Source organism: Sitophilus oryzae, unplaced genomic scaffold, assembly GCF_002938485.1.
Source record: "Sitophilus oryzae breed Bouriz unplaced genomic scaffold, Soryzae_2.0 scaffold_1803_pilon_pilon, whole genome shotgun sequence".
Taxonomy (NCBI): Eukaryota; Metazoa; Arthropoda; class Insecta; order Coleoptera; family Curculionidae; genus Sitophilus; species Sitophilus oryzae.
In genome coordinates, this window is record NW_022146506.1 from 1,395,053 (window position 1) to 1,409,357 (window position 14,305).

General features: G+C 31.8%; 1 protein-coding gene across 1 annotated transcript in view; it reads left to right on the plus strand.

The window, feature by feature from the left end:
- The first annotated feature begins 1,615 nt into the window (after positions 1 to 1,615).
- LOC115883077 (sterile alpha and TIR motif-containing protein 1) overlaps positions 1,616 to 14,305 on the plus strand; it is a 203,273-nt gene continuing 190,583 nt past the window's right edge. Inside the window, exon 1 of the mRNA XM_030901357.1 lies at positions 1,616 to 1,883. Within this exon, the coding sequence (XP_030757217.1) occupies positions 1,827 to 1,883 (57 nt within the window). The 5' untranslated portion in view covers positions 1,616 to 1,826. The remainder of the gene's footprint in view (positions 1,884 to 14,305) is intronic.

The window sequence follows — 14,305 nt, forward strand, 5'->3', positions numbered from 1 at the left end:
AGGTGATATGCCTCCTAGGTCTGATAGGTCTAGTATAATTTTGCCAAACGCCTCAAACAGAACGTGTTTCATGGTTTCGTCATTTTCCATACAAAGTCAGCATTGGCATCTTCCACCAGTGCCATCCTCTGTAGGTGTGATCTCAACACTGAGGCATTATACTTTGCTTTAGTGCTGTTGCTACTGCTAGGTCTTAATTCTGTGTTAGCTAGGTGAACCATGGGTGAACCTCTCTCCATTTGTCAACCCTTAGTGACCAAAAAGAAAATTATTCCGTAATAAAATATTATCCCATGAGGCATTAGAGAGTGCTGACGATGGTATTAAAATCAATGGTATCCTAATTTACAATATTCATTTCGCGGATGATACGGTCATACTAGCTGGCAACATTCTACACCTTCAGAACATGATGGACTGCGTTGTTGAACATAGCATGCAGTACGGATTACACATCAATATCAACAAAACTAAACTTGTTGTATTTTCCAAAACGTCGGAAAAGGCTGTCCTCTAGAGGCTGAAAAAAAGGCTGAATTAGCAACAAGGTGATAGAACAAATATTGTCCATAAAATATCTAACGACGCTTGCGACCTCAAAGCTGAAATTTTGGCGAAGATTGAACAGACCAGACGTACTTTTGCCTCCATGCATGAAAACCCTCTACTAGCCGAGATCTAAGCCTCGACCTGTGCATACGTATGCTGCTTTGTTACATCTTTCCAGGATTTCTCTAAGGCTCTGAGAGTTGGACACTCAATCAGAGTTGAACACTCAACACCATTGGAAAGTCGCATTAACGCTTTTGAGGATCCTGGATGGACAGAGTAACAAATGAGGAGATGCTCAGGCGGATGGACAGAGATAAAGAGCACCTAGCAACAATTAAGGAAAGAAAGTTACAGTACGTCGGCCACATCAGGAGGGGTGCCTGATGGTCATTGAAGATAAAATTGAAGGCAGGAGATCAGTGGGAAGATGGCAAAACTCCTGGGTTAGGGATCTGCGTGGTTGGTTCGGAAAAACATCTGTTGAATTTTTTTAAGGTGCAGTGGTCACGCCCAGTTGAATAGCCAATCTCCGAAGGGGGACGGCGATCTAAGAAGAAGAAGAAGAAGAATAAAAAATATTAGTTTTATCAAAAAAGGAAAGAATAAATCTATTCACTGATGAATAACCTAAATATATGTGAATAACGGTCCATTCGTCAAACATTTCGGTCCTATAATGTTCATGGTTTCTTGCATTTTTGCAAAATAGACGATGATTTCTGAATAAGCACTTTGCAAAAAATTAGCTGCATATAGTATCATATTGCGTTTCTTTATATCCATCTTTACTTTGTCATAAAAATTCCGAGTTCATAATACCAGTAATGGTCCTCCGTAAGAGGCGAGTCAACATTTGAGAAGAACGTACCGAAAGAACCGCTTTTTATTCGTCGAGTCAACTGGTTTTCAGCTAGTGATCTAACAACAATAGTGCGAAAGCAGCGTCTACAACAGCAGGAAAAAAACGCGCGCGCCAGCGCAACTCAGTGGCATCGTCGGTCCTCCGTCCGTTGTCCGTCACCGCAAAAAATAAACCGCGCGATTTTGATAATATTATGCGGCCATTTGAAATTGCGCCGATCGGACAGTCTTCATCCGAAATTTATTCGAAACGAAAATAAAACGAACTATTGCGACCACAAAAATTAGCGCCTTTAATTCGAGATTGTCGCGAGGTTTTACGGGTAATTCTATTTTTTTAGTTTTTAGTCAAAATTCTCTTGTTACTTTATACTCTAAAGTTGTTGTGTGATGTGTGGGTGGACTCGAGTGTGATGGGTAACGTCCAACAATGCTTCGCTGCGCCGAAAAATAAGAAACTGTCTGCTGCGGTAAGAAATGAATGTGTAGATGTTAGCATAGGTGTTCTAATAGAGAATAAATTTTAGTTGATTTCAATATATAAAATCGTGTGTTTGTTAACTGTCACTCTTATGTATTCTTTAGTTGGATAAACTATACTGAGAAGGGGCTCGCACTCTGTTCTCTGACCCTAGAAGTTTGTAGAAATGAAATCCAATGTTTTATTTTTCCTCTTGATATGGTTAATTTTCAAATCACTTGGTCTAAAAAGAGACCCAAATCTACAACCATTAAATAGAAATATTAAAACAAACAAAAATTTGTGTTAAATGATTAAAAGGTATAAATCAGGTAAAATTATATAAATATCTTAAATTGTTTTTTTTTCTATAGATATGTCCCTATCTCGGCGCCTATAAATGTCAAAAAAAAATTAAATTGTTACATAAATATAGGTATATACAGGGTGTCGTAATGACATTGTAATATTTAAGGGGGAGTGGGAGGTGATCCTTGGTCCTATACTGAGAGAAAAACTTCTTATGAATGTATGTCCTAAACACCTTAATTTCTGAGATACAGGGTGGTAACATTTTCTAAAGAAAACTTTTTTTCACAATAACTCTGACTGATTTTATCATAGATATTTTTATGAAACTTAATACACGTCTTCTATGCATCAAAATATCTTTTATGTGTCCAAAGAATTTTGTTTATTTCAACCAGTGCCGTCCATAAGTTTTACATTGAATATTTTTAGAGAAAAAAGTGATACACTACTGACTTCTCTTAAAATAAAAAGTATCTTCAAAATCTCCATTTATTTCTGAACATTTTTTATCTCCCGATTTTTTTTGTTTGACGCATAGATTTTGCTTAAAAAAATTAAAAGCAGTTTATTTCAGTGTCAAATCGCTGAAAATCTGATGTGGTAATGGTGTGCGGAAATCATTTCTGCTTAGACTGGAAGGAAATTCAGATATAAAACATTTTTTTTTGTTAATCAAAATATACATTTTGATGCATGGAAGACTCATCTACGTGAGATATTTTGAAAAAAAATTAGAAAATGTTACCATCCTGTATCTGAAAAGTTAAGATGTTTAGGACATATAATTCATATGAAATTTTTTTTCATAGAATATGTTCAAGAATCACCTTCTTAAATGGGATGTTATTAAGGAACACCCTGTATGTACGAGGAAGAGCTGTCGAGAAAAATGTGTATGCGTGGATTTGTTTGGGATTTTATCAACTATCTGTATCTTATTAAGTAGTACCGTACGGGCAGGCGAATTAAAAATCTATAGAAATAAATCTGCATTCTAATAATTAATTTTTGGTTAGTATGTACTCTACATTCTTTTCAAATAGTCAGTGTGAATAATATAGAATTTATTAACGTTTTCAAATAAATATTTTTGTGTGTTTCTTTTACACGAGCAAAAGGAACTTTGAAGCTCTTTTTCATTTCCTAATTAGGAAGGCAGTTTTACAACTCCATTGACCAAGACCATTGGGGGGGGCATCCCCACATCCCCCCTATTCATATATCTATTTACCTGCCTCTGGCTTTATGTATTAAATTTTAAGAGAGATATGTATCTTCAACGGTATTCTTCGGGTTATTTTTTTGGGCATCTTGCAGTAGTTATTATGCCATACATAATGACAGTCAAGTACCGATTTATATATCTGAGTTTAATATTTACGGTTTTAAACCTGTGGAGTAATAAGCATTGAACGATCATGTAAATATTGACAATATAGCTCATCTTTATTTACAAAAGGTATAATAATAATTGTGAGAAAACCTGTAAGTATTATTCTTTTGCAAAGTTTCTAGTCAATACCACACGATAAAAAAACGGCGTCAAAGACGGCTGGAAATGACAATCGATGATAATTTTGGAGAAATCAATCCATAGAACATGCAAATAGCCATTAAAAACACTTTATTTGATTGTTGAAATCTCGGTTGAAATATAATAGATACCAATTTCATGTTTATTGCTTAAATATCTTAATTTGTCGGGAATGTCATAAACAGGTAGCAAATTATCAATAAATAATGCTAATTGATAAAGACGATAAAAAACGTCAACTTTCTACCGTATTGTGTTGATCCATAACTGAATTACAAAAATTATTTTTTTTAAATACAGGGTGAGTCTTAAATAAGTGCAAATATTTTCAGGGCTGGTAGCTGGTAGATATCGATAAAAGAAACATATTTTCTCTCTTCCGTTTTTCAAATAAATCCAAAATTGGCGTGATATTTTACTTTGAAAATTTACAAAAAAAAAACACTTGATATTTTCTGGATTTTCTTTCTTGTAAATTTAATCTACTACCTGTTGCCATATTTTCAACAAATTATGTTTTTAAATAAACACTAAACATATTCAAAAAATTCCAAATTTTCAATTTGCAATTTTCAATTTGAAATTTCGTGTTCCTCATAATTGTGTTTCTGGGGTCGAAATATACTACCTCTAAAATATTTGCACGTATGTAAGACTCACCCTGTATAAGGCAGTGTAGTCCAACTTGTAGGTAGTAATAAAATATATTTATTACAATTAGTAATAAAATTAATTAAAAGGGTGGAAACACACAATAAAATATGATATACATCGTGATTTGTTACAAAGTGCATTTTTAAAAATAATGCTTTGAGATAAAACTGAATCTAATAACTAAAATAAATTGAGGGGGTCCTTGCGACCGCAGAAGAAGGTATATCCTGTTTCCAGTTGGTAGTCCAACTATTATTAGTTAAATACAATACACCCCCGAACCACTTTTTTATAATTTTTAATTATACATATCTTTCAACGGTGTACGGTGTATACTATATATATATATATCAGTTTTATAATTTTTTGAACCCTATATCTTCCTATGCATATGCATTCTAATAATCTGAGAATATCCTCGATACTGCACAATATCATTGATTGATTAATGTTTTTGGTTAATGTAATCTAATGTCTAAATTGGTCTAAATGGCAGTAAATTAATAACCTTGTGTCACTATTGGAAAAACCATGATGAAAGCACATTTTTACTTCAAAATCCGAAAGCTATGAAATAAACTTTTTTCTATACGATCGTACCTATTTTTACACTAATGCAAAAAACCTCTTAACTTGGTTTGGTTTGGTTTGGACGAAATGACGAAATGATGAGTTTAACTAGAGAAAAAAATTGTAAATTTTTATAAAAATTTGTCAAATCCTGGAAGGTAACCCATGTACCAGTACTGGACACCTCGCAGCAACATTCCGAAAAAGAGTTTTAAGTGAAGAACAAGAACCCGAGACCCCTCCACCAGCAGAAATGAGAATAAAATTCAAAAGACTACTGGAGATGAAGTTTGTACATCAATTACCATAGTGAATTGTTCAAACTGCGACATTAACGTTAAAATGAACTCAAAAAAAAGTTATTAAAAAATAATATTTGGTTATATATAGTGTCATTGTTAGTGGTAATATTATTTTTGTGAATTACTGCAAAAACTATTTAATAAACATTTAAATAAGAATTTCAATTCGATCGTTGAAAAAATGTTGTGTACACAGCATGATTGCAGCAAAACTTATGCAACAAATATGTCCTTTTTGCACTAGTTACACAAATAACTGTTATAGAAAACTACTCAAACCATAATTATTTCATAATTTTTCAGTATTCTGCTAATGAGATCATGTTGGAATTCTTACTTTGATCTATTTGTTTCGTTTTTGATAACTAAATTACCAACGAACTTCATGATTATTTATAACTCCAATTTTGATGATGATTCACAATTTTTATTACCGACAATATCATAAAATGTTTCAAATTCGACGAGGTAAGAAAATAGAAAATCATAATTTTACAGTAGGTAAGGCAAATCTGAAATATCCAATTGAGGTGGCTTCTAGCATTTATTATGTGGTATACGTAATGAAGCAATGCGTCAAGTAGTGCAAGTTTCTTTATATGGTTTCTGGCAATGTTTATAACACCTGTTCTAAGAAAATAATCAAAAAGTGCTACATTAATTTAAAGATATTTTTTAAATGGGTCTATTTAAAAAGAAACAATAGAAAGCTACAACAATACAATCATCCACAGTGATGACGTAATCCAATCGTATTATATTCTATTTTTAATTTAGATGTGGCCCCTAAACATTTTTCTATTGATATTTAAATAAAACAAAATAACTAACAAATATTACAGTTGAGGATTAGAACCTTTGATGTTACAACAGAAAAATAAAACATTAATTCACCACAATACACCAAAACACTATATTTTTGCACTGGACGCCCGTTTCGCTATAACCATGTTAGAATCATCAGCAGATGATTAAAACTTTTTTAGTCATCTGTGTCTTCATCTTAGTTTTAATCATCTATAGATGAAGCTAACTTGATTAGCGAAATGCGCGTCCAGAGCAAGAGTAAAGTGGTAGTAGGAGTTAGTTTTGGTGTTCATCGTATGGTATGTACGTCCAATAAAATATTTTTTGCAGTATTATAGAATTGACGATAGTAGCATTTACTCGTAGTACTTAAATTATGGTAATAAAGTAACACATTGTTTTGTTTAAATATTCCAATTTACATGGCCTTGGACCATTTTTTTCAGTTTTCGCTCATCCATTCCTATTTATAAATATCACTAATTACTAATTATGTATTAATTAACCCAAATAACTAAAATTTTGACTCGGATTCAACAGCGTTTAAAAGCAAACTGTGTAAAATAAACACGCGTCTGGCTCCACTCTACCAGAAGAACGGCGGGTGACGTCACAGCGGCAAGGCGCGGTAGAGAGCGTTTGCCCGGCCATTTAAGTTAACAATATTTAATTATTTTATATTAGAGGCATTTCTTAACCGATATCAACGATTTTTTTTTATTCAATTTGTAATTATATGAACTATTTTTTAAAACCATTATTTATAAACATGCATTTTCCTCATTGTGTTTTTGGGGTCGAAATATACTACCTCTAAAATATTTGCACGTATTTAAGACTCACCCTGTATAAGGCAGTGTAGTCCAACTTGTAGGTAGAAATAAAATATATTTATTACAATTAGTAATAAAATTAATTAAAAAGGTGGAAACACACAATAAAATATGATATACATCGTGATTTGTTACAAAGTGCATTTTTAAAAATAATGCGGGGGTCCTTGCGACCGCAGTAGAAGGTATATCCTGTTTCCAGTTGGTAGTCCAACTATTATTAGTTAAATACAATACACCCCCGAACCACTTTTTTATAATTTTTAATTATACATATCTTTCAACGGTGTACGGTGTATACTATATATATATCAGTTTTATAATTTTTTGAACCCTATATCTTCCTATGCATATGCATTCCAATAATCTGAGAATATCCTCGATACTGCACAAAATCATTTTGGTTTTTGGTTAATGTAATCTAATGACTAAATTGGTCTAAATGGCAGTAAATTAATAACCTTGTGTCACTTTTGGAAAAACCACGATGAAAGCACATTTTACTTCAAAATCTGAAAGCTATGAAATAAACTTTTTTCTATACGATCGTGCAAGAAGTATCTATTTTTTACACTAATGCAAAAAACCTCTTAACTTGGTTTGGTTTGGTTTGGACGAAATGACGAAATGACGAGTTTAACTAGAGAAAAAAAATTGTAAATTTTTATAAAAATTTGCCAAATCCTGGAAGGTAACCCATGTACCAGTACTGGACACCTCGCAGCAACATTCCGGAAAAGAGTTTTAAGTGAAGAACAAGAACCCGAGACCTCCACCAGCAGAAATGAGAATAAAATTCAAAAGACTACTGGAGATGAAGTTTGTACATCAATTACCATAGTGAATTGTTCAAACTGCGACCATTAACATTAAAATGAACTCAAAAAAAGTTATTAAAAAATAATATTTGGGTATATATAGTGTCATTGTTAGTGGTAATATTATTTTTGTGAATTACTGCAAAAACTTTTTAATAAACATTTAAATAAGAATTTCAATTCGATCGTAGAAAAAATGTTGTGTGCAATATGTGCAAAAAGCATATTTGTTACACAGCATGATTGCAGCTCCCGACTTCGTCTCGAGCTGCAAAACTCATGCAACAAATATGTCCTTTTTGCACTAGTTACACAAATAACTGTTATAGAAAACTACTCAAACCATAATTATTTCATAATTTTTCAGTATTCTGCTAATGAGATCATGTTGGAATTCTTTCTTTGATCTATTTGTTTCGTTTTTGATAACTAAATTACCAACGAACTTCATGATTATTTATAACTCCAATTTTGATGATGATTCACAATTTTTATTACCGACCATATCATAAAATGTTTCAAAATCGACGAAGTAAGAAAATAGAAAATCATAATTTTACAGTAAGTAAGGCAAATCTGAAATGTCCAATTGAGGCGGCTTCTAGCATTTATTATGTGGTATACGTAATGAAGCAATGCGTCAAGTAGTGCAAGTTTCTTTATATGGTCTCTGGCAATGTTTATAACACCTGTTCTAAATAACACTTAATCAGTTTAATAGTACTTTTTGTATTAAATAAAAAAATCTAAAGAATAAACAGCTAAACTAGAATAACAAGCAATAAGTAATCATTTTAAAAGAAAATAATCAAAAAGTGCTACATTAATTTAAAGATATTTTTTAAATGGGTCTATTTAAAAAGAAACAATAGAAAGCTACAACAATACAATCATCCACAGTGATGACGTAATCCAATCGTATTATATTCTATTTATAATTTAGATGTGGCCCCTAAACATTTTTCTATTGGTATTTATAATAAAACAAAATAACTAACAAATATTACAGTTGAGGATTAGAACCTTTGATGTTACAACAGAAAAATAAAACACTAATTCACCACAATACACCAAAACACTATATTTTTGCACTGGACGCTCGTTCCGCTAACCATGTTAGAATCATCAGCAGATGATTAAAACTTTTTTAGTCATCTGTGTCTTCATCTTAGTTTTAATCATCTATAGATGAAGCTAACTTGATTAGCGAAATGCGCGTCCAGAGCAAGAGTAAAGTGGTAGTAAGAGTAAGTTTTGGTGTCCATCGTATGGTACGTACGTCCAATAAAATATTTTTTGCAGTATTATAGAATTGACGATAGTAGCATTTACTCGTAGTACTTAAATTATGGTAATAAAGTAACACATTGTTTTGTTTAAATATTCCAATATTAGTACTACGCCTCTAAATCATAATTTCGTGTCTGTTTGCAATAAATCATATTTGTTTTTAAATCAGGAGTTAACTTTTCAAGTACATAAATTAATTTTCCTAGTTAATTTTAGAACTGGACATTAAGAAAAAGTTGCAATTTATTTTTAGATTGACGGACGAAAAAACAAAACATATTGAATATTTCGGCGAATTGAAAACTTAAAAATAGAAAATGGTGTCTAAAAAACTGATCTCCTAGTTCTAATATATTTACCCTCCTATAAATAGCAATTTGCAGTTTGAAAAATTAGTTTGCGAACTTCCTAGAGATACTGCAAAGTGCATAATCAAAGTTCAAACACAAATCAGCTGAAAACCATCATGTTGCTTTAGGTTAAATGAGGAAGTTATTATAATATTATAAGTTTTTTAAATATACAAGTTTTATTCCTAGAATACATTTTTGTAGAATGCTCTGACGAACATCTCAAGTATCTGACACGATTTTGTCACTAGATTAATCTCTTTTTTAAATTTCTGCTGACGATTCAACAAAGCAACAGTTATGTAGTTTTCTTTTATAAATTACGTGGTATAGATATCTCTATAAATATATGTATATAAAATGTATTTTCTTACTATAATTATAATATACAGATTCCGGCAATAGTGCGTCGGGCATCTATAGCTCCTATAATAAAGAAGTTAGAAATTTAGTTTAAGTGCAAATTTAAAGTATGTACTAAGATGTATTTGAGGAGAATATTTTAACCCCTACAGGGTGGCTCAAAAAAGTGTGAGTTGATCGGCATGATTTTTTTTAAATGGAACACCCGGTATATTATTGCATTTTTGGCTACCTTTCGGATCACTTTACATAACCCTAAATATGTTTTGATAGTTTCAGAGATAATAATAAATAAACAAAAAAAAATTTTTTTTCAGCCTTTTTTAAAAAAATTATTAAAAATACAAGAACTGTCTTGAAATCAAAACTGTATAAGGCATATACTTTAGATGGTCTGTACTTACTATGCTATAAATATCGTAATCTTATATCATACAGGGTGTTCAAAATTCTACCCCAAACTTTCCAAATTATAAAGTAATTTTTCTTTGTTTTTTTTTTAAATGGAACACCCTGTATATAATTTTTTTAAGAGATAGAGAATTAAAAAATAAACATTTTTTGTATTTAGAGTATATCAAAATTTGTAATGGTTTCGCAGATACACGCAGTATTATTTGATATGGCGGGCGCTTTCAACGGTAAAATACGAGGGAAAAATCACTGGGTGGCTTTGATTAAAGTTTACTGTGGAAATTGCAATATGAAATCAAAATGAAATATAAAACTGCAAATATCTGCGAAATCGTTAAAAAATTTGATATACTCTAAATACAAAAAATGTTCATTTTTTAATTCTCCATCTATTGAAAAAATAATATACATGGCGTTCCATTTAAAAAAACCAAGAAAAATTATTTTATATTTTAGAAAGTTTGGCGTAGAATTTTGAACACCCTGTATGATTTAAGATTACAATATTTACAGCAAAGTAAGTAGAGACCAGAGAGAACACTAATAACTAAAGTAAGAGAGACCGATCAACGTTAATTTTTGAAGACTGTGTTAGTGGCGCGGCCTTTGGCGTCTAACCCGAACTATGAGCGCATTATCGATAGAGTAGGTTGCATTCATACCTATATACTGGCGCCAAAAATTAAAAATTTGTATATTTGAACCCAATCTTAATCTTTTAAGTGTATAATAAGAAATCTTCGTAGTTTTTTTAGATTATTTTGTTGACAACGAAAATTTATTATTAGACTTTAAAGCATTAAAACCTATAAATAAAATACTGTGTAGGAACATAATAATTTATTTAACTCCATACTCCTTGCCATACTTCAACTCAAGGCTGCAATCTTCAGTATCTTTTTTATCTAACTTGGTTGGGAGTGAACAGGGAACCACGGTTGGGAGCTCGCACAGAGTATCAGTAGGTATCCCGTAGGTATTCAATGTTTTTGATAGTCTTTATTCTATAACAAGAACCTAGCAGTTAAAGAAAATAATTTGTATTACATACTGGAAATAATACCAGGTATAATACCTAGTCGTTCCATAGGTATCAGAAAAGAATGTAATGTTTTAAATTAAAAAAATTAAATATTAGCAATGTACGATTATTATGTGCACTCACTATTACTACCATATGATCGAATAAAAACGGCGTCAACGATGGCTATGAAATGAAGATCGCTGTCATTTTATATGTAAAATTATATGGGAAATGTCATCGATCGTCATTTCCAAGCCAACTGGACGCCGTTTTTTTTCGATCATACGGTATTAGGTATGTTAAAATAATTACCGAGATAAAACTTACCTTTAAAGGAAACGTTTTGTCTGGGTCTCAACCACAAAACAAAAATTACAAAAATGCCGAATAATCGTGGAATCTAATATTATCAATAATGACAATAATCTTCTCTTCTGACAAGCTAAAAGAACAGGTACATTCAGTCAAAAACAATTTATTAATCCGATTATCAACAGATTTTAGTTATCTCCTTCTAGAGCTAAGAAATAGAAAAAGCTACTGACAATCTAATTACTCCTGTCAAATGTTTAACTTGCAAAGTTGAAAACTTCCTTTTTTGACCGCCTAAACGCTATGTGCGTCTGGGATGCGCGGTGACAAAATAAACTTGTCTACGAAATGCCCTATTCCACAAGCCCTCTCACTTTAGTTATTAGTTTCTCTCTGGTAGAGACCATCCAAAATAAATATCTAATATAGTTTTGATTTCGGGACAGTTCTTGTATTTTCAATATATTTTTTAAAAAGGCTGACAATTTTTTTTTATTTAGTTATTATTATCCCTGAAAGTATCAAAACATATTTAAAAATATCTTACAATTATGTAATGTGATCAAAAAGGAAGTCAAAAATGCAATAATATACAGGGTGTTCCATTTTAAAAAAATCATCCTGATCCTCTCGCACTTTTTTGGGCCTGTAGAGATTAAAATATCTATAAAAGACATCCTAGTACACACTTTAAGTTTGTACTTAAACAAAATTCCCAGGTTTTTTATTTTAGGAGCTACAGATGCCCGACGCACTATTGTCGGACCCTGTATAATATGTATGTATATTACAATATTATGCAAGTATTTCAAGAGTTTTAATAGAATAATGCCATAGTATAAGGAAATAATACTTGGAGATTGATAAATATTCAGAACTTCGGATATTATTGTTCTACTATAATAATAAGATATGTTTTCCATATTTTTCAAATGCTTCATTATCCATAAGCTAGAATGTAGAATGTAGAATGAGTGAGAGGGGTGTTGATCACCGCGACCTAACAGATATATTGTGTCCCCCTTTCTTGAGTTATAATTCATCATACAGTCTCAGGGCTTTGACAAAATCCAGTATCTGAGACAGTTTTACAGAGGGTAGTCCTCCATCTTCGATATCAGTTGTACCAAAGTTTATGGCACGAATGGTTGTCGTCTCGGCGCACTCAGTGATGAGGTGTTCTGGTGTTTCCCCATTAGTTTCAATCTACTGAGGTTTTCATTGAGGAGACAGTATCCTGTTAAAAATCCCGTGACAATCCGAAGATTGTTCTTATTTTAATAAAGAAAAATCTTTGATTTTGTAGTCTGTCCTGGGATACTTCTTCGAGTGTCTTAGACCATTGCAGGAGTCCCATTCCATGTTACGGATGGAGTCTTCCATGTTCTTGAGTTCCTATTTATACGCTAAAAATCCGTTTATCTCTTGAGTACACATTTGAGCAAGCATGTTTTGAGTACACAAGTGATTGCTACTTCATCTATATTAACTTTTAAAGAATTAGCAATTTAAATTAACACTAATCAAATTTTTTAACGGTTTCTTAAAATATTGTGAATATTGTGAGTTTTTGTCTTCTATTAATTCAAGGGTTGCACATTCTTGTTTTGTTTCACAAAACTCACAAACGACAGTGTATTTACAACCTTTTTTTTAAAGATATATTTTCAACGGTACTGGGTCTATTGAAACTGAATTATAGCTAAATTGCAATTTAGTGCAACTGAATTATGGCTAAAAATGGCTAAATTAATGACTGATTTAAATGAATATTTATCCATTTGTATGACGACGCCAGTAACGTTTATGTTTTATGGTGGATAGATAGATTTTTACGTGACAATTTAAATGACTTTTTTGAATGTTTCTTTAAATTTGAATCAGATTAAAACTCATCAGGATCAGATTCATATGCAGTTTGAATTTGAATTAAGGCGAATCAGATTAAAACCCAATCCAATACATTATTTTATTTTTTTATTAAAAACAAATAACAAATTTAATGACGATCCAGTTCATAATAGAATTAGTTACAGGAGAAGAACTATATCACAAAATAATAATTTAGTTTGGGTTTCTCCATATATAATCAGATTTCGTATCGTATCGTACCCTTTGATCTCCACTATACGGATTCCAATCCAATTTACGCGGATTAAAGTCAAGTGGTTGGAGCACGAGCGCCTTTAATGATTTATTTTGACTGGAAATTTCGGGTCTCCTCCTCGATTGGATCAAATTGAATAACGAGCCTAATTTCACGTTTTAGGCTAGAGGCTGCAAATTTAATCATTTTATAATAATCTTCAGTGGGCGATAATTTGTGGCCCAAAATAAAAAAAGATGATTTTTTAAACTTTTAATTTAAATTCTAATATGTATTGCAGAATCCATTAGTTTGCCACTGCCGATTACTTAATTCAAGGTCTATGTAGATAGGTATGTACTATTTTTCAAAAGTTGAAAAAATGAGGAGTGACATCATTCTTACCAATAACAAACCTTCATCTTCATCTGTACAAGATGACCAAATGTTTTATAAATAAGATCCTACATTGTAAATAAGATACATTTCCTGTCTACAAAAAACTTCTTTTGATTTTAAAGGGTCGACCTATGCCGGAAACACTGCGACCCCTAAGGTTTATTGTGTGCCCTTCAATCCTTAATGATGGGAGCATAGTTCCTCCGCTTCTAGCCTTGCTCTCCGAATTAGAAACACTTTGTGATCCAGAAGCAAAGTCATCATTGATGAGGTTGTTCACTTGGCACCGCACCAGTCATTTCCTGTCAAAAAACATGCTGTAATCCGTGCCAAACATTAGCAGTTCCTTGGCAGTTTTAAAGTT